Raw genomic sequence first — 21,463 nt, forward strand, 5'->3', positions numbered from 1 at the left:
ATCATTTCCGCCATTACCTTGGTAAATATTCTCGGTGCCGTGGAGAGACCAAACGGCAACGTCTGAAATTGGTAATGGCAATCCTGTACCACAAATCTGAGGTACGCCTGATGAGGTGGATAAATGGGGACATGAAGGTATGCATCCTTTATGTCCAGAGACACCATAAAATCCCCCCCCTTCCAGGCTTGCGATGACCGCTCTGAGCGATTCCATCTTGAACTTGAACCTTTTCAGGGATTTTAAATTCAATATGGGTCTGACCAAACCGTCTGGTTTCGGTACTACAAACATGGTCGAATAATAACCCCCTCCTTGTTGGAGGGGAACCTTGACCACCACCTGTTGAAGGTACAATTTGTGAATTGCAGCTAGCACTATCTCCCTCTCGAGGGGGGAAGCTGGAAGGGCCGATTTGAGGTATCTGTGAGCAGGCATCTCTTTGAATTCCAGCTTGTATCCCTGAGACACAATCTCTATCGCCCAGGGATCCACCTGGGAGTGAACCCACTCGTGGCTGAAATTTCGGAGACGCGCCCCCCACCGGGCCTAGCTCTGCCTGTGGAGCCCCAGCGTCATGCGGTGGATTTAGTGGAAGCCGGGGAGGACTTCTGTTCCTGGGAACTAGCTGCGTTGTGCAGCTTCCTGCCTCTGGCAAGAAAGGACGCACCTCGGACTTTCTTGCCTTTTTGTGATCGAAAGGACTGCATTTGGTAATCCGGTGCTTTCTTAGGTTGTGTGGGAACATATGGCAAAAAATTTGACTTTCCAGCAATAGCTGTGGAGACCAGGTCCGAGAGACCCTCCCCAAACAATTCCTCACCCTTGTAAGGTAAAACCTCCATGTGCCTTTTTGAGTCGGCATCAGCTGTCCATTGCAGAGTCCACAGGACCCTTCTGGCAGAAATCGACATTGCATTTATTCTAGAGCCCAGTAGGCTAATGTCTCTTTGAGCATCTCTCGTATATAGGACAGCGTCTTTTATATGCCCCAGGGTCATTAATATAGTATCCTTGTCTAAGGTATCAAGTTCCTCAGACAAGGTATCCGTCCATGCTGCTACAGCACTACACACCCAGGACGACGCAATTGCCGGCCTTAGTAAGGTACCTGAATGTGTATAAATGGACTTCAGGGTACCCTCTTGCTTTCTATCCGCAGCATCTTTTAGGGTGGCCGTATCCTGTGACGGCAGGGCTACCCTCTTGGATAAGCGTGTTAAAGCTTTGTCCACCCTAGGGGAGGATTCCCAGCGTAACCTGTCCGTTGGCGGGAAAGGATACGCCATAAGCATCCGTTTGGAAATCCGCAGTTTTTTATCTGGAGATTCCCAAGCCTTTTCACAACTCATTTAGCTCATGTGAAGGGGGAAAGGTCACCACCTACCTTTTCTTCCCATACATATGAACCCTCTTGTCAGGGACTGGGGTTTCCTCTGTGATGTGCAACACATCCTTCATTGCTATAATCATATAACGGATGGATTTAGCCAATTTAGGCTGTAACTTTGCATCATCGTAATCGACACTGGAGTCAGAATCTATGTCGGTATCTGTGTCAACAATTTGGGATAGTGGGCGCTTCTGAGACCCTGACGGCCTCTGTGACATAGGATCAGGCATGGGCTGAGACCCCGACTGTCCTAAGGTTTCAGCTTTATCCAACCTTTTATGCAAGGAATTAACACTATCATTTAAAACCTTCCACATATCCATCCAATCAGGTGTCGGCGCCGTCGGCGGAGACACCACATTCATTTGCTCCCGCTCTGCTTCCACATAGCCTTCCTCGTCAAACATGTCGACACAAGCGTACCGACACACCACACACACAGGGGATGCTCTTTTTTGAAGACAGTTCCCCCACAAGGCCCATTGGAGAGACAGAGAGAGTATGCCAGCACACACCCCAGCGCTATATGTCCCAGGAATCACACAGTAACTTAGTGTTAACCCAGTAGCTGCTGTATATTATGTTTTTGCGCCTAATTTATGTGCCCCCCCCCCCCCCCTCTCTTTTTACCCTCTTCTACCGTGTATCTGCAGGGGAGAGCCTGGGGAGCTTCCTCTCAGCGGAGCTGTGGAGAAAAAATGGCGCTGGTGAGTGCTGAGGAAGAAGCCCCGCCCCCTCAGCGGCGGGCTTCTGTCTTGCGTTTATGTACAATATCATGGCGGGGGCTCATACATATATACAGTGCCCAACTGTATATATGCCCAACTTTTGCCAAGAGGTCCTAATTGCTGCCCAGGGCGCCCCCCCTGCACCCTTACAGTGATTGGAGTATGTGAGGTGTGTGTGGGAGCAATGGCGCACAGCTGCAGTGCTGTGCGCTACCTCAGTGAAGACTGGAGTCTTCTGCCGCCGATTTTGAAGTCTTCTTGCTTCTTTCACCGGCTTCTGTCTTCCGGCTCTGCGAGGGGGACGGCGGCGTGGCTCCGGGATCGGACGACAAAGGGTGAGATCCTGAGTACGATCCCTCTGGAGCTTATGGTGTCCAGTAGCCTAAGAAGCAGGACCTATCTTCAGAGAGTAGGGCTGCTTCTCTCCCCTCAGTCCCACGTAGCAGAGAGTCTGTTGCCAGCAGAGCTCCCTGAAAATAAAAAACCTAACAAAATACTTTCTAATAGCAAGCTCAGGAGAGCTCACTAATCAGCACCCAGCTCATCCGGGCACATATTCAAACTGAGGCCTGGAGGAGGGACATAGAGGGAGGAGCCAGAGCACAAAGTGCCCATGTCTCCTGCGGAGCCCGTCTATTCCCCATGGTCCTTACGGAGTCCCCAGCATCCACTAGGACGTTAGAGAAATATATAGTGTGTGTGTGTGTGTATGTATATATGTATATGTGTGATGGGAATGGGGTGGTGAGGGGCCTGCAGTCACTATGGCAATGAATCACAGGGTACAGGGGTTGCTATGGGGGCCCCTATGACACAGTAGCTGCTCTCACCTCGCCAGCGTGTTACACTCTCCCCAGCAGATGTTCCAAGCCCACGAACAGCCAGTCTTCCGCCTGCATTGCCTTCCCCCGGAAACATAGGCCGCACATTGGTTCCCACACCAGCCGGGGAGGAAGGGAATAGTAAGACTCAGCATAACTCCCTGGCGGAAGTACGAGCCACTGCCCTTAGTTATGGAGAGTGATGTCCCAGCATGCACTGCGCGGCGGCCTGCTGTCACTGATTGGCTCCCCGGCATGCACTGCGCGGCTCGCTGTGGTCACTGATTGGTTGCCGGGCAGCGGGCGGGCTGAGTGTCGCCCAGTGACGCGGGGTAAGTAATTAATGCTGTATATACAGTAGTGTAATGTTGTCGGAGGAGAAGGCCCTACTCCAGTATCACCCGGCTGTCATGCACTAGGGGGGGAGCCTAAGAGCAGAGGGGTCTGTGGTAGTAGTGAAGCTTGGAGAGAGAGAAAGTCCCAGCATCTTATCTCTAACCCTGACCTACCCCTTACCGCAGCCTGACCCTGACCTACCCCTTACCGCAGCCTGACCCTGACCTACCCCTAACCGCAGCCTGACCTAGCCCTAACCGCAGCCTACCCCTAACCGCAGCCTGGCCCTGACCTACCCCTAACCGCAGCCTGGCCCTGACCTACCCCTAACCGCAGCCTGGCCCTGACCTACCCCTAACCGCAGCCTGGCCCTGACCTACCCCTAACCGCAGCCTGACCCTGACCTACCCCTAACCGCAGCCTGACCCTGACCTACCCCTAACCGCAGCCTGGCCCTGACCTACCCCTAACCGCAGCCTGGCCCTGACCTACTTCTAACTGCACCCTAACCCTGACCTACCCCCTAACCCCAGCCTGGCCCTGACCTAACCCCAGCCTGGCCCTGACCTACCCCTAACTGCACCCTAATCCTGACCTAACCCTGACCTATCCCTAACCGCAGCCTGGCCCTGACCTATCCCTAACCTCAGCCTAACCCTGACCTACCCCTAACCGCAGCCTGGCCCTGACCTACCCCTAACCGCAGCCTAACCCTGACTTTTACCCCTAACCCCAGCCTAACCCTGACTTTTACCCCTAACCCCAGCCTAACCCTGACTTTTACCCCTAACCGCAGCCTAACCCTGACTTTTACCCCTAACCGCAGCCTAACCCTGACTTTTACCCCTAACCGCAGCCTGACCCTGACCTACCCCTAACCGCAGCCTGACCTACCCCTAACCGCAGCCTGACCTACCCCTAACCGCAGCCTGACCCTGACCTACCCCTAACCGCAGCCTGACCCACCCCTAACCGCACCCTGACCCTGACCTACCCCTAACTAAGACCCTTTATATATTTGAAAGTTTCTATCATGTCTCCCCTTTCCCTTCTCTCCTCCAAACTATACATGTTAAGATCTTTTAGCCTTTCCGGGTAAGTTTTGTGATGTAGGCCATGCACCATTTTAGTTGCCCTTCTTTGTACACTCTCTCCCTAACCGCAGCCAAACCCTGACCTACCCCTAACCGCAGCCAAACCCTGACCTACCCCTAACCGCAGCCTGGCCCTGACCTACCCCTAACCGCAGCCTGGCCCTGACCTACCCCTAACCGCAGCCTGACCCTGACCTACCCCTAACCGCAGCCTGGCCCTGTCCTACTTCTAACCGCAGCCTGGCCCTGACCTACCCCTAACTGCGCCCTAACCCTGACCTATCCCCAGCCTGACCCTGACCTACCACCTATCCCCAGCCTGGCCCTGACCTATCCCCAGCCTGACCCTGACCTACCACCTATCCCCAGCCTGGCCCTGACCTATCCCCAGCCTGGCCCTGACCTATCCCCAGCCTGGCCCTGACCTATCCCCAGCCTGGCCCTGACCTATCCCCAGCCTGGCCCTGACCTATCCCCAGCCTGGCCCTGACCTATCCCCAGCCTGGCCCTGACCTATCCCCAGCCTGGCCCTGACCTAACCCCAGCCTGGCCCTGACCTATCCCTAACTGCAGTCTGGCCCTGACCTACCCCTAACTGAAGCCTAGCCCTAATCTAACCCTTGCCACAATTTAACCCTGTCCCTTACAGCAGCCTATCCCTAATCTAAAGATAACTGCAGCCTAGCCCTAATCTAAGCCTAACCACAACCTAACCACTATCTAACGCTTACTGCAGCCTAGCCCTAATGTAACCTTGACCCTAACAGCATCGTAACCCTATTCTAAAGCCCAGTACTCACGGGCCGATCAAGGAGAGATGCGTGCTGAGCGAACCGCTCAGCACACATCTCTCCTGCCGCTCAGCACAGCGCGATCTGTGCTGAGCGTGCGGGGGGAGACGGGGGGGCCGCTCACTTCACCCAGCGGGTGAAGTGAGCGACCCGCTAGATTGGCCTGCATGCAGGCCAATCTAGCAGCGGCGATAGCGATGTGCGGGGCCGCGCATCGCTATCGCCGAGGGGGCTACACACGGAGCGATCCTGCCGATATTCTAAGCAATCTAGTCAGATTGCTTAGAATATCGCTCCGTGAGTACCCCCCTTAAGCCTATCCCTAATCTAACGCTAACTGCAGCCTAGCCCTAATCTAATCCTAGCCACAGTATACTGTACCTCAAACTAATCTAACCCTAATCACAGCCTACCTCTAATTGCTGTCTAACCCTAACCACAGCCTAACTATTATGTAACGCTAACCACATCCTATCCCTAATCTAATCCTAACCACAGCCTAGCCCTAATCTAATCCTAACCACAGCCTAGCCCTAATCTAATCCTAACCACAGCCTAGCCCTAACCACAGCCTAGCCCTAATCTAATCCTAACCACAGCCTAGCCCTAACCACAGCCTACCTCTAATTGCAGCCTAACCCTAAGGCATTCTGACTGCACACCATGGACAGAGCTTTCCCAGCTGCTGAGAGATAAAGCCAGTGGTTATGGATCTGTTCATGGTCACATAAACGTGATATTTGTATTTATAACCCACCAGTACTGAGTGTGAGCTGCCGTTCTGCACAGGTGCCGCCCCTGCACATGACTGGAATGATGTCATTAGTCGCCTATGATGATTCGGATGCAGAGGATGGGGAGAAGCCTAGCACATCTCGCACTGCTGCGCCCCCAGGATCGCCCCCTGTACAGAGCGACTTGTACCCGTGCCCTGCTGCTACCGCTAGGGTGACAGGGTCACCGTCTTTTATCACAGACATAAATGTAATGGACCGTAAGAGAAAATCTGTGCATAATAATAACTGTATTCCGGATATATCCCTAAGTAACTCTGACAAGTGTGTCCTCCAGCCGGCACACAAGAGACCTCCCGGCGGTGACAGTCTGCTGAAACCTTATATTTCTAAAAGACTCCGGCAGGAACAATCCAATACGGCCAAAGAGGTTGAAGGTCACGTATCAGGGAGGTCACATGACCACACAAGGCACCTGGCATGGAACATCTACAGAGTCTCTGAATATCTCAGCCCACACTTACAGCTAAAATATACCAGCACTGAGATTCCCAGGAAGGCGGTGTTCCAGATGTGCCAACACGGAGGAGCCGTCAACAGGGTGCAGTGGTGTCCTGCAAACCGGTACAGCCACCTGCTTCTCTCCGCTTCCATGGATGCAACCTTTAAGGTAATACACTTTCCTGTGCATCATCCTCGTGTGTTCCCCAGACATCCCTGTCTGGGATCTGACTTTGTAAAAAACTGTGTTACAAGCTTTCATCTAGCTCCTACTGCGTATGTAACACCATCCATTGAGGAAAGAGAATAAATGCACCACTGTAATGGAGTCCACACACACAGACAGAGACAGGCGCACACGCACGCACAGACACGCACGCACGCACACACAGACACGCACACACAGACAGGCAGACAGTTACACACAGACACACACACACACACAGACACACACACAGACAGAGACACACAGACACACACACACACACACACACACACACACACACAGAGACACACACAGACAGAGACACACAGTTACACACAGACACACACACACACAGAGACACACACAGACAGACACACAGTTACACACAGACACACACACAGAGACACACACAGTTACACACAGACACACACACACACAGAGACACACACACACACACAGACAGGCAGACAGTTACACACAGACGCACACAGACAGACACGCACACAGACAGGCAGATAGTTACACACAGACGCACACAGACAGACACGCACACAGACAGGCAGACAGTTACACACAGACGCACACAGACAGACACGCACACAGACACAGACGCACACAGACAGACACGCACAGACACACACAGACAGACACGCACACACACACAGACACGCACACACACACACACGCACAGACAGACACACACACACAGACAGACACGCACACACACACAGACACACACAGACAGACACGCACACACACACAGACACACACAGACAGACACGCACACACACACAGACACACACAGACAGACACGCACACACACACAGACACACACAGACAGACACGCACACACACACAGACACACACACACACACAGACACGCACACACACACACACAGACACGCACACACACACAGACACGCACACACACAGACACAGACAGACACGCACACGCACACACACAGACACAGACAGACACGCACACACACACAGACACACACAGACAGACACGCACACACACACAGACACACACAGACAGACACGCGCACACACACACACAGACACACACAGACAGACACGCACACACACACAGACACACACACAGACAGACACGCACACACACACAGACACACACACACACACACAGACACGCACGCACACACACACACACAGACACGCACACACACACAGACACACACACAGACACAGACAGACACGCACACACACAGACACAGACAGACACGCACACACACAGACACAGACAGACACGCACACACACACAGACACACACAGACAGACACGCACACACAGACAGACACGCACACACAGACAGACACGCACACACAGACAGACACGCACACACACACAGACACGCACACACACACAGACACGCACACACACAGACACAGACAGACACGCACACACACAGACACAGACAGACACGCACACACACACACAGACAGACACGCACACACACACACAGACACAGACAGACACGCACACACACACAGACACAGACAGACACGCACACAGACACAGGCACGCACACAGACAGACAGACAGACAGACAGACAGACAGACACAGGCACGCACACACAGACACACACAGACAGACACGCACGCACACACAGACACACACAGACAGACACGCACACACAGACACACACAGACAGACACGCACACACACACAGACACACAGACAGACACACACAGACACACACAGACACACACAGACACACACAGACAGACACACACAGACAGACACGCACACACACACAGACACACACAGACAGACATCCACACAGGCAGACAGCCACATAGCCAGACAGGCAGACATCCACACAGGCAGACAGCCACATACACACACACTCTCTCTCTGTTCTTGATAGAACACCAGATAGTGCAGGCGGTGGCATCATTGCCTTTCTATTGTTACCTTCTGCGTCGCGGAACAATCTGTTCTTACAATGGTCGCCCGATTAGACCTCACCTCTTTTCCAAATAAAAAGATAGAAAGGTAAAAAATAGGGCAAGGGGATTGCTTGTACATACAATTTACATCCCTTTTCCGCTGCCGCAATATCCCGGATTATTGCCGGGGCAACCTGGGTCACAACACAGTGCAAAAGGGTCCCTCTAAAGTAACCCGGGTTCAGTAATCCAACCCAGGAAGGACCGGGTAACGGTACAGTATAAACAGGTGACCCTACGTCCTCGTCTATGGAGAGCCGGCTCATCGGCACTGGGAGATGTCATCAGAGGGAAGCCCTGATAATAACCCGGGTCCAGCCTGTGGGGTGAATGGGATACAAGCCACAGTGACCCAAGTTATAGATAGAAAAAGGGCGTTGGTAACCAATAATAAGCATATATCATTGTACTGATTCCAAGGTATCATTTCTCAAGCCTCACACTAAATGATCTCCTCTCTCACTAGTAGCCCACCAATGATGGCGGGGACCTCAGTAAGTGTCTAACGGCGTGCGGCACATTTATAGCTCATACCACTTACCCCTCTACTGACAAGCCTGCTGCACATTCATAGCTCATACCGCTTACCCCTCTACTGACGAGCCTGCTGCACATTTATAGCTCATACCGCTTACCCCTCTACTGACGAGCCTGCTGCACATTTATAGCTCATACCGCTTACCCCTCTACTGACGAGCCTGCTGCACATTTATAGCTCATACCGCTTACCCCTCTACTGACGAGCCTGCTGCACATTTATAGCTCATACCGCTTACCCCCCTACTGACGAGCCTGCTGCACATTTATAGCTCATACCGCTTACCCCCCTACTGACGAGCCTGCTGCACATTTATAGCTCATACCGCTTACCCCCCTACTGACGAGCCTGCTGCACATTTATAGCTCATACCGCTTACCCCCCTACTGACGAGCCTGCTGCACATTTATAGCTCATACCGCTTACCCCCCTACTGACGAGCCTGCTGCACATTTATAGCTCATACCGCTTACCCCCCTACTGACGAGCCTGCTGCACATTTATAGCTCATACCGCTTACCCCCCTACTGACGAGCCTGCTGCACATTTATAGCTCATACCGCTTACCCCCCTACTGACGAGCCTGCTGCACATTTATAGCTCATACCGCTTACCCCTCTACTGACGAGCCTGCTGCACATTTATAGCTCATACCGCTTACCCCCCTACTGACGAGCCTGCTGCACATTTATAGCTCATACCGCTTACCCCCCTACTGACGAGCCTGCTGCACATTTATAGCTCATACCGCTTACCCCCCTACTGACGAGCCTGCTGCACATTTATAGCTCATACCGCTTACCCCCCTACTGACGAGCCTGCTGCACATTTATAGCTCATACCGCTTACCCCCCTACTGACTAGCCTGCTGCACATTTATAGCTCATACCGCTTACCCCCCTACTGACGAGCCTGCTGCACATTTATAGCTCATACCTGTGGCCGGAGACACTGGTGGCCACATGGTTAATGGCCACGTCACGTAAGGGGTTAAACCTGAAGTGCCCGGCGCCATTTTATGGACAATAGGCACTTGGCGCCACTGTTAAATGTACTTACGGCGCCAGGCACGGACTATTTAAAATATGTTTAATGATGTGTTTTAACATGTTATATGTAGTGCTCTGTGCACAGTTGTAGGATTGCATGTTTAACTGTATTTATATATAAGCTATGGTCACCTGGATTTTAAAGGGACAAATGCACATTTTACCATATAGGACTGAATAAGACTCCCATATCATCTGTGACTAGGAAATGTGATGCTAATTGCCCTCTCCTAGCAGATCGGGTGAATGACAAAACCTTTTTTGATGTTGGACAGAGCACGGCAGGTGAATGCGGGAGTGTGAATATGTACAGTGGTATGGGGATTGGTATGGGTTGGGAACTGTATTTATTTATGTAGCTGGTTTAATTGATATATGAATCCTGAATGGTATATGCATGAAAAGGATGAACATTTGTATGTTGAGTCTATGTGATAAATGTATCAATGGCGAAGTGTAAACTCCCAGGTGGTAGGAATGGAGTTTAAATGACACCAAACGTTGTGTGTGTGACAGGAAGGAGGAAATTGCTTCATGCACTTCTATCCTTTTAAAATGTAATTTATTTATATTTTGTAAGATATCCTGATTGTATGGAAAGGACTCGGGGGGGGGGGGGGGGGGGGGGAGGGGAGGGAGGGAAGGAAGGGAGGAAGGGAGGGAAACTACCCACTGAGATGTATTGGATGTATTGTGGTTTTACTGTATAAAAAGAGGAGGCCCGTGAGCTTCAGAGCTGTGTTATACCATTTTCATTCTGCTGTAACATCCTGCTGTATTGCTGAGTCTTTTTGAAGACTGTATTGGGCAAATAAACATCATCTGCCTCAAGACGACCGCTTCATCTTGTGACCTGCAGGGCTAGGCGAAACCTAGCTCCGTTTTCTGGCAGTCCAGGGTGTACCCAGCGTCTCCAAGTTCCGCCTTCAGCCAGCTACCGGGTAGAGGCCTAGTCAAGCAACTAGTGGGGATTCGTCAACACCACACAGGTGTGGCAGGACAGTGTATCGACGCTTACAGAGCAGAACCGTGGTTTCAGAGCAGAACCGTGGTTTCCAGACGCCACGGCTACGAGGAGTCGTGGTGGCAGCGTAGTACCCACCCAGTGGGGTGAGTCAGTAACAGGCGGTTACTGACGGTAAGCAGGAATCCCCTGTGTGGCCAAGTCATGTGTAACCTAAACTCCAATCTGAGACTGGGGACGGGACGTGAAGCGGTGAGGGCTCTCGTACAGAACGTCCGGTCACAATACCACTTACCCCTCTACTGACAAGCCTGCGGCACATTTATAGCTCATACCACTTACCCCTCTACTGACAAGTGTGCACCACATTTATAGCTCATACCACTTAGCCCTGTACTCACAAGCCTTCGGCACATTTATAGCTCATACCAGTTACCTCTCTACTGACAAGCGTGCGGCACATTTATAGCTCATATTACTTACTTCTCTACTGATAAGCGTGCGGCACATTTATAGCTCATACCACTTACCCTTTACTGATAAGTGTGCTGCACATTTATAGCTCATACCACTTAGCCCTGTACTGACAAGCGTGCGGCACATTTCTAGCTCATACCACTTACCCTTTACTGATAAGCGTGCGGCACACTTATAGCTCATACTAAAAGAAGACATAACTTGCAAGGCCCTACTATCAATATTCTATACAGTACCCTATAAAAAGTCATTGCTGTGTGGACCTGTGAATAAACCCACAAGGCGTGTACGTCACACATACGTGTCTTTGTCCGTGTACGCACAATTCGGAATGGTCTGTATCTCAGCCGTCTCCCAGCAGAGGCTAAATGGGTGTTTCTGGGTGACTGCAGTGCGAGTGCCGCCAGGAAAACCGCTTTGTTGGTGTTTTATGGAGGTGTAGCCAGAGTTACTCCCTGCTTTGTGCCTATGCATCGTGAACACCAGATTCCGTCTGATCCCTGCCACAGAGCATGGGTGCCAGTGATAAATGATACTGGCTGTGTGGTACAGTGCAATCACATTGGTGCGCATGACTTGTGTCTTTAGTCACATGAGCAATCCGTATGCATTTCATTTGCAGCGGATGTCCGGCGATGTTATATGTGTGACTTAGAATCGGGCTTGTGTTTGTCAGGGCAACTATGTGTTGTGGAGGATGTACTCTGACTTTCTGCCACATGAGGGCGCATTATACTAGAATAATAACTAAAGTGTATCTGCAGTTAAGATCAACAAGGGGATGAATAGCAATAAATGCATATCATTGTAATCTGCAGGATCTGTGCGCGTCCTATTGTATTACTTTGTGACTATGACACATTTTCATGGAAAAAAATTGTAAAAAAGACGCTCTGCTTTACCAAGTCCTGCCACAGTATGTCGCAACTTAAAGGGCTGTTTAGCCCAAGGATTGCAGCAAGGATGTAAGAGGATCTGTAGACTTGGTAGCACATACAGATGTGTGTACAGCACTCCTCCTGCGCTACCCGCGAGACAGATGTGTGTGTGTACAGCACTCCTCCTGCGCTACCCGCGAGACAGATGTGTGTGTACAGCACTCCTCCTGCGCTGCCCACGAGACAGATGTGTACAGCACTCCTCCTGCGCTACCCGCGAGACAGATGTGTGTACAGCACTCCTCCTGCGCTACCCGCGAGACAGATGTGTGTACAGCACTCCTCCTGCGCTACCCGCGAGACAGATGTGTGTACAGCACTCCTCCTGCGCTACCCGCGAGACAGATGTGTGTGTACAGCACTCCTCCTGCGCTACCCGCGAGACAGATGTGTGTACAGCACTCCTCCTGCGCTACCCGCGAGACAGATGTGTGTGTACAGCACTCCTCCCGCGCTACCCGCGAGACAGATGTGTGTACAGCACTCCTCCTGCGCTACCCGCGAGACAGATGTGTGTACAGCACTCCTCCTGCGCTACCCGCGAGACAGATGTGTGTGTACAGCACTCCTCCTGCGCTACCCGCGAGACAGATGTGTGTGTACAGCACTCCTCCTGCGCTACCCGCGAGACAGATGTGTGTACAGCACTCCTCCTGCGCTACCCGCGAGACAGATGTGTGTGTACAGCACTCCTCCCGCGCTGCCCGCGAGACAGATGTGTGTGTACAGCACTCCTCCTGCGCTACCCGCGAGACAGATGTGTGTACAGCACTCCTCCTGCGCTGCCCGCGAGACAGATGTGTGTACAGCACTCCTCCTGCGCTACCCGCGAGACAGATGTGTGTACAGCACTCCTCCTGCGCTGCCCGCGATACAGATGTGTGTGCAGCACTCCTCCTGCGCTGCCCGCGAGACAGATGTGGGTGTACAGCACTCCTCCTGCGCTGCCCGCGAGACAGATGTGTGTACAACACTCCTCCTGCGCTGCCCGCGAGACAGATGTGTGTACAGCACTCCTCCTCCTGCGCTGCCCGCGAGACAGATGTGTGTACAGCACTCCTCCTGCGCTGCCCGCGAGACAGATGTGTGTACAGCACTCCTCCTCCTGCGCTGACCGCGAGACAGATGTGTGTACAGCACTCCTCCTGCGCTGCCCGCGAGACAGATGTGTGTACAGCACTCCTCCTGCGCTGCCCACGAGACAGATGTGTGTACAGCACTCCTCCTGCGCTGCCCACGAGACAGATGTGTGTACAGCACTCCTCCTGCGCTGCCCACGAGACAGATGTGTGTACAGCACTCCTCCTGCGCTGCCCACGAGACAGATGTGTGTACAGCACTCCTCCTGCGCTGCCCGCGAGACAGATGTGTGTACAGCACTCCTCCTGCGCTGCCCGCGAGACAGATGTGTGTGTACAGCACTCCTCCTGCGCTACCCGCGAGACAGATGTGTGTGTACAGCACTCCTCCTGCGCTGCCCACGAGACAGATGTGTACAGCACTCCTCCTGCGCTACCCGCGAGACAGATGTGTGTACAGCACTCCTCCTGCGCTACCCGCGAGACAGATGTGTGTACAGCACTCCTCCTGCGCTACCCGCGAGACAGATGTGTGTACAGCACTCCTCCTGCGCTGCCCGCGAGACAGATGTGTGTACAACACTCCTCCTGCGCTGCCCGCGAGACAGATGTGTGTACAGCACTCCTCCTCCTGCGCTGCCCGCGAGACAGATGTGTGTACAGCACTCCTCCTGCGCTACCCGCGAGACAGATGTGTGTACAGCACTCCTCCTGCGCTGCCCACGAGACAGATGTGTGTACAGCACTCCTCCTGCGCTACCCGCGAGACAGATGTGTATACAGCACTCCTCCTGCGCTGCCCGCGAGACAGATGTGTACAGCACTCCTCCTGCGCTGCCCGCGAGACAGATGTGTGTACAGCACTCCTCCTGCGCTACCCGCGAGACAGATGTGTGTACAGCACTCCTCCTGCGCTACCCGCGAGACAGATGTGTGTACAGCACTCCTCCTGCGCTACCCGCGAGACAGATGTGTGTACAGCACTCCTCCTGCGCTACCCGCGAGACAGATGTGTGTACAGCACTCCTCCTGCGCTACCCGCGAGACAGATGTGTGTACAGCACTCCTCCTGCGCTGCCCACGAGACAGATGTGTGTACAGCACTCCTCCTGCGCTACCCACGAGACAGATGTGTATACAGCACTCCTCCTGCGCTGCCCGCGAGACAGATGTGTACAGCACTCCTCCTGCGCTGACCGCGAGACAGATGTGTGTACAGTTTGGGTGTATTTGTAATTTATCCATAAATAAACTCTTTTTCACCTTATTTCATATATTTCTTCTTGTTTCCTGATACATTAAAGGGATATTTCATTTCTGCATAGTATTGTGCCTCCCACTCCCTGCTACAACATTAGTGAGGGTGGGCAGTGCAGTGATGGGAGTACACAGGGACAGGGGCTGTACTGCCTGTATCTGCCCGGTATACACAGCTGTGTGCACTGATCCCCTCCTTTCCCTGACACCGCCGGACACTGACTGACTGCCTGTATCTGCCCGGTATACACAGCTGTGTGCACTGATCCTATCCCTGACACCGCCGGACACTGGCTGACTGCCGGTCTCTGCCCGGTATACACAGCTGTGTGCACTGATCCCCTCCTCCTGCGTCCGAGGTACTGGCTATATGTGAGGTGATCCGGCATGATATGTCGGCTTCACTGTACCGACAGCGGCATCCTATCTCATGAAATACCGTCAGCAAGTCCCCTCGTCGGCTCCCAGTTCTCGCCACAGGTTCTGTTTCCACCAAGGTAATGTCGATTATTTACCGACTGTCGGGATTCTGGTGTCAGTCTCATGAGCATCGGGATCCTGATCGCCAGCATTGTAACTGCACCTCTATGCGTGGGTGGGTGATGGATCTGCACATAAGTTCTGTCTGTGCCCCTGAGTTAATGTCTGCATTATATGTTGTTGCTCTCGGTGTTTGCACATTCTTCTTCTTCTTTGTCTGCCGTTATGTATCAGCGTGAAAGTGTTGTCAGGGTAACGATTCTCTTTCTGTGCGGCATTACTGACTTCAGGAAAGTATGTGCAGGCTGTGTCCTGTAGAGGGCAGTGCAGGTCTCTCCAGTCCCCCCACAGTGCATCACTAATTACATTATCAGTTATTACATCTGTGTTGTAGAACAATAACTCTGCTTTATAGAAGGAGAGACGCAGGCGACGGCGCATGGCGTGAGCTTATTCCCAGCCCCATGTGCACAGTCTGTGTATCAGTATTAGAAGCTGCGGTTCTGTAATTCCGCTCCGGAACACAAGAAAGATCTATGTGACTCATTTCTGAGATACAGAAGAGAAGATATATTCCTGTTATTTCATTTCAGCGTATATTGTGTCTTGTAGATGTTACACGTGATCCAGTATACGCGAGTCGCAGGTTACTTATCCCGGCTTCAGGATACATCTCCCTCTGGATTCTTCAGATTGTACGGAGAGAATAATTGCCCTTCAGACTTGTTTTGCCAGTATCCTAAGAAACTGCTATTCCTGTCCTTCACTTCTATATATAGTACACAGGTCCCCGTGACTCTCCGCACGCCCTGTATGGTATTCTCATGGTGCCCCAATATGTATTTACATGCTAGCTAGTGGGAATTCTGGTGCTAATTCAGCACGCATGTGCAATCCCTTCTGTAGCATGCTGGGGGCCGCCCAGCGCGGTAATTGGCGGACCCAGCAATGTGATCGTAAAACAATTGGATTGCATCGTTCACGTAGGTATTAGGAATACCCCCCTGCAGCTGCATGGTTCATTGCGCCCCGCAAACGTTTCTGCAGGCAGAGGCGTTCGCACCCATTGCGAACTGATGGCATTCGGCAGCCACGCACGTGTAGGACAGAACCTGCGTGTTCACATTGACACCGTGGAGGATAAATTGCGGTCGCGATGCGACCTGAATAACACCCTGTGTCTGCTGGATGCTGCTTTGGACTGAACGTGGACCAGTTTGTTAAACATTACTAAAATCTGAGCAGAAAAAGGAATACAAAGCATAGAGTGTGAGCCCCGTTACCCACACTCACCCATCCATGGAGACAGAGCAGACCCCGTTACCCACACTCGCCCATCCATGGAGACGCAGCAGACCCAGTTACCCACACACCCATCCATGGAGACACAGCAGGCACCGTTACCCATCTATGGAGACACAGCAGGCCCCGTTACCCACACTCACCCATCTATGGAGACACAGCAGGCCCAGTTACCCACACTCACCCATCTATGGAGACACAGCAGGCCCAGTTACCCACACTCACCCATCCATGGAGACACTGCAGGCCCCGTTACCCACACTCACCCATCTATGGAGACACAGCAGGCCCAGTTACCCACACTCACCCATCTATGGAGACACAGCAGGCCCAGTTACCCACACTCACCCATCCATGGAGACACTGCAGGCCCCGTTACCCACACTCACCCATCTATGGAGACACAGCAGGCCCAGTTACCCACACTCACCCATCCATGGAGACACTGCAGGCCCCGTTACCCACACTCACCCATCCATGGAGACACTGCAGGCCCCGTTACCCACACTCACCCATCTATGGAGACACTGCAGGCCCAGTTACCCACACTCACCCATCCATGGAGACACTGCAGGCCCAGTTACCCACACTCACCCATCCATGGAGACACTGCAGGCCCCGTTACCCACACTCACCCATCTATGGAGACACAGCAGGCCCCGTTACCCACACTCACCCATCCATGGAGACACAGCAGGCCCCGTTACCCATCCATGGAGACACAGCAGGCCCCGTTACCCACACTCACCCATCCATGGAGACACAGCAGGCCCAGTTACCCACACACCCATCCATGGAGACACAGCAGGCACCGTTACCCATCCATGGAGACACTGCAGGCCCCGTTACCCACACTCACCCATCCATGGAGACACTGCAGGCCCCGTTACCCACACTCACCCATCCATGGAGACACAGCAGGCCCCGTTACCCATCTATGGAGACACAGCAGGCCCCGTTACCCATCTATGGAGACACAGCAGGCCCCGTTACCCACACTCACCCATCCATGGAGACACAGCAGGCCCCGTTACCCATCCATGGAGACACAGCAGGCCCCGTTACCCACACTCACCCATCCATGGAGGCACAGCAGACACCAGAAGTGTGTACTAGGTGCTCGTCTGCTTTGCGTGCTGAGGGCTGATATACCAAGTGTTATTTATGGAACCTGCTCTGTAAATGGGTTGGGATTGATATACCGTCAGAATACCGACAGCGGCATCACGATGTTGAGAATTCCCAACAGGGGAATTAAGTATATCAAGTATTGTCACCTTCCCCTAATGCCCCCCTAACCCTCCCTTCCTGCAGCCTAAACCTAATCTCCCCCCCCCCCCCCCAGCCTAACCCTCCCTTCCTGCAGCCTAAACCTAATCACCCTCCCTTCCAGCAGCCTAAACCTAATCTCCCCCCCCAGCCTAACCCTCCTTTCCTGCAGCCTAAACTTAATCTCACCCACCCCCCAGCCTAACCCTCCCCACAGCCTACACCTAATCCCCTCCTCAGCCTAACCCTCCCTTCCTGCAGCCTAAACCTAATATGTCCCCCCTCAGCCTAACCCTCCCTTCCTACACCTAATCCCCCCCCCCCCAGCCTAACCCTCCCTTCCCACAGCCTACACCTAAACCCCCCCCCCCCCAACCTAACCCTCCCTTCCCACAGCCTACACCTAAACCCCCCCCCCCTCAGCCTAACCCTCCTTTACCACAGCCTACATCTAATCCCCCCCCAGCCTAACCCTCCCTTCCTGCAGCCCACATCTAATCCCTCCCTTCCTGCAGACTACACCTAATCTCACCCCCTCAGCCTAACCCTCCCTTCCCACAGCCTACACCTAATCTCCCCCCAGCCTAACCTTCCATTCCCACAGTCTACATCTAATCCCCCCCCAGCCTAACCCTCCCTTCCTGCAGCCTACACCTAATCCCCCCCCCCCAGCCTAACCCTCCCTGGGGGTGCCTAACCCCCTCCCCCCTTCCCGCAGCCTAACCATAACCCTCGCTGCTGGTGCCTAAACCTAACCCCCCGCAGCCTGTAACACCAAGTTAGAGTGCCCCCCACACAAGGTTTTCTTTCCTGTTCTCTGACAGGCAGACCGTACTGTTTTATTGTAATGGAGTCATGAATCGGCGCTCTCCAGACACTTCATTGTGCGGACGCTGTCCGTGGTATTGCTTCTGTTGACACTCATAGCTAATAACATGAGTGGCGTCTACGGGTGGTCTGTCACCGGGTGGTCTTCCTCTTCTACCTACACATGGTTAATCATATTCAAATGCTAATTACTCACTGTGAGGATACTGGGTTCAAAATCACTCAGTCATGGTGGTAGATGAAAAACCAACAGTGGTTTATTGAACAGAATGGGTTATAAACAGCTCAGCACACTTCTGTGATCCAATTCTACACGACAATCCCTCCTGGAGCTCCTGACAGAACATTACTTCTTAGCCGGTCTCCTGCCACTCTCTGACCTTCTCTCCGATCTCTCTCACCTCCCCTGTTTGCTATTATCAAAACCTTTGTCTTTCCTACAATAAGGCGACACCCCCAGAACAGTTTCAGATCAAACCTACTTTCACATGCCCAGGCATGTCCCCTAGGCCACAATAGATGTTAACTAAATTAACCTTACTTAATCTGATTGTGTGGCCTGGAATCCATTGTGTGGGGAAGAATGAGGGGGGTGTATGGCCTGACATCTGAGACTGGCTGTATCTACCCAACAGCAAACACACAGGTTATCTGATCAGTCATATTGGGAAACATTATTTTACAAACTATAACACAATAACCAATACATTCATTCATATATATATATATATATATATATATATATATATATATAACATAACTGTACCCTTGTAACAATAACATCATACAATATAATACAATATTGCCTAGTACATAGCCAAATACAGATCAACAATCAGTGTAGTCCATGGGTCAGACCAGGGCTAGGGAAGTAGCTGCGTGTCTTTTACCACTGTGTGACACAACGCGCCGGCTGTGTTGTCACACTCACAATTGTCTGTACAGTAGCCCGGGCTACACAAGCTTCTATCTTCATCAAAGAGAGAGAACCTCAAATATTTCCAATCCCTACAGGTATGAAATTATCTATAAATGACACACACTCATACACACACTCACTCTCAAAAACACACACTCTTACACACACTCATACACACTCACAATCTCTCTCTCTTACACACACACACATATACACTCTCACACTCTCACATGCGCACACACACATTCTCACACACACTAACACACTCATACACATGCTCTTACACACACTCATACACCTACACTATCTCACTCTCTCTCTCTCTCTCTCTCTCTCTCTCTCTCTCTCTCTCTCACACTCATATACACACTCGTGCTCTCTCCCACACACGCACACACTTTCTCTCTCTGTCCCAGGCTCTTTCTCTCTCTCTCACACACTCTCTCTCTGCACTGAGTATAGATGCTGTGCGCACATCGTCTATTCATCCGCTGTTTTCCCCCTGCTCTGCATAGTTTGTGCTCCGCCCTCCCCACTGCGGAACACATCCCCATAGTATAACACTATGTTCTTCTGATTAATTAATATGCCTTTTGCCCATTCTAATCTCTTCTGTCTTGCTTGAGAGATAAAAGTGACTTTTCCCCTGGGATTCTGGCGCTTAATCCAAAATATTAAAATCTGCGTCAAACAGTTCTGACACTGATAGAAACATAGAATTTGACGGCAGATAAGAACCACTTGGCCCATCTAGTCTGCCCCTTTTTTTTTTTTATCCTTTAGGTAATCTCAACCCTTTTTGAACCTTAATTCTTTGTAAGGATATTCATATGCCTATCCCAAGCATGTTTAAATTGCTCTACAGTCTTAGCCTCTACCACCTCTGATGGGAGACTATTACACTTATTTACTACCCTTTCTGTGAAGTAATTTTTCCTTAAATTTCCCCTGAACCTCCCCCCCTCCAGTCTCGGTGTATGTCCTCAAGTTCTAATACTTCTCTTCCTTTGAAGAATATTTCCCTCCTGAACTTTGTTAAGACCCTTGATAAATTTGAAAGTTTCTATCATGTCTCCCCTTTCCCTTCTCTCCTCCAAACTATACATGTTAAGATCTTTTAGCCTTTCTGGGTACGTTTTGTGATGTAGGCCATGCACCATTTTAGTTGCCCTTCTTTGTACACTCTCTAATGTATTTATATCCTTCTGGAGATATGGTCTCCAGAACTGGACACAGTATTCCAGATGGGGCCGCACCAATGACCTATACAGTGGCATTATCACTTCTTTTTTCCTGCTACTGATTCCTCTCCCTATGCAACCAAGCATCTGACTTGCCTTTCTCATTGCTTTGTTGCATTGCTTTCCTGCCTTCAAGTCACTTGAAATAGTGACTCCTAAATCCCTTTCCTCCTCAGTAGTTTCCATTATAGTACCCTTGATACTATATTTAGCCTTTGGGTTTTTGAGACCCAAGTGCATGATTTTGCATTTTTTAGCATTAAACTGTAGTTGCCACGTTCTTGACCATTTCTCAAGCCTTGCTAGGTCATCAATCATTTGTTTTACCCCTCCCGGTGTGTCTACCCTGTTGCATATCTTTGTATCATCTGCAAAAAGGCATACCTTCCCTTCAATACCATCTGCAATGTCACCAACAAAGATATTAAAGAGAACTGGACCAAGTACAGATCCCTGGGGTACTCCACTGGTAACATTTCCCTCCATAGATTGCACTCCATTAACTACAACTGTCTGTTTCCTATCCTGCAACCAGGTTCTTATCCATT

At 51.7% G+C, this 21,463-nt stretch overlaps 2 protein-coding genes across 8 annotated transcripts in view; one reads left to right on the top strand and one right to left on the bottom strand.

Annotated features, from left to right (window-relative positions):
• Nucleotides 1-3,114, bottom strand: part of WARS1 (tryptophanyl-tRNA synthetase 1) — a 206,465-nt gene extending 203,351 nt beyond the window's left edge. Inside the window, exon 1 of the mRNA XM_063948647.1 lies at nucleotides 2,952-3,114. The gene's annotated coding sequence lies outside the window, so the exon portion shown is untranslated. The remainder of the gene's footprint in view (nucleotides 1-2,951) is intronic.
• WDR25 (WD repeat domain 25) overlaps nucleotides 1-21,463 on the top strand; it is a 249,990-nt gene that overhangs the window by 3,615 nt on the left and 224,912 nt on the right. For 4 of the 7 annotated variants that reach the window (XR_010190534.1, XM_063948642.1, XM_063948646.1 and 1 more), the window contains one exon: nucleotides 5,953-6,567. Coding sequence is in view for 6 of the 7 variants with exons in the window: in XM_063948642.1 (XP_063804712.1) it covers nucleotides 5,953-6,567 (615 nt within the window). In the remaining variant the exon portion in view is untranslated. Of the gene's footprint in view, nucleotides 1-3,188; nucleotides 3,275-3,296; nucleotides 4,374-5,952; nucleotides 6,568-21,463 lie in introns of those variants that run through there. The other 3 variants (XM_063948644.1, XM_063948645.1, XM_063948643.1) reach the window with 3 other exon arrangements.

This window comes from Pseudophryne corroboree, chromosome 12 (assembly GCF_028390025.1).
Source record: "Pseudophryne corroboree isolate aPseCor3 chromosome 12, aPseCor3.hap2, whole genome shotgun sequence".
In the NCBI taxonomy this organism is placed as follows: domain Eukaryota; kingdom Metazoa; phylum Chordata; class Amphibia; order Anura; family Myobatrachidae; genus Pseudophryne; species Pseudophryne corroboree.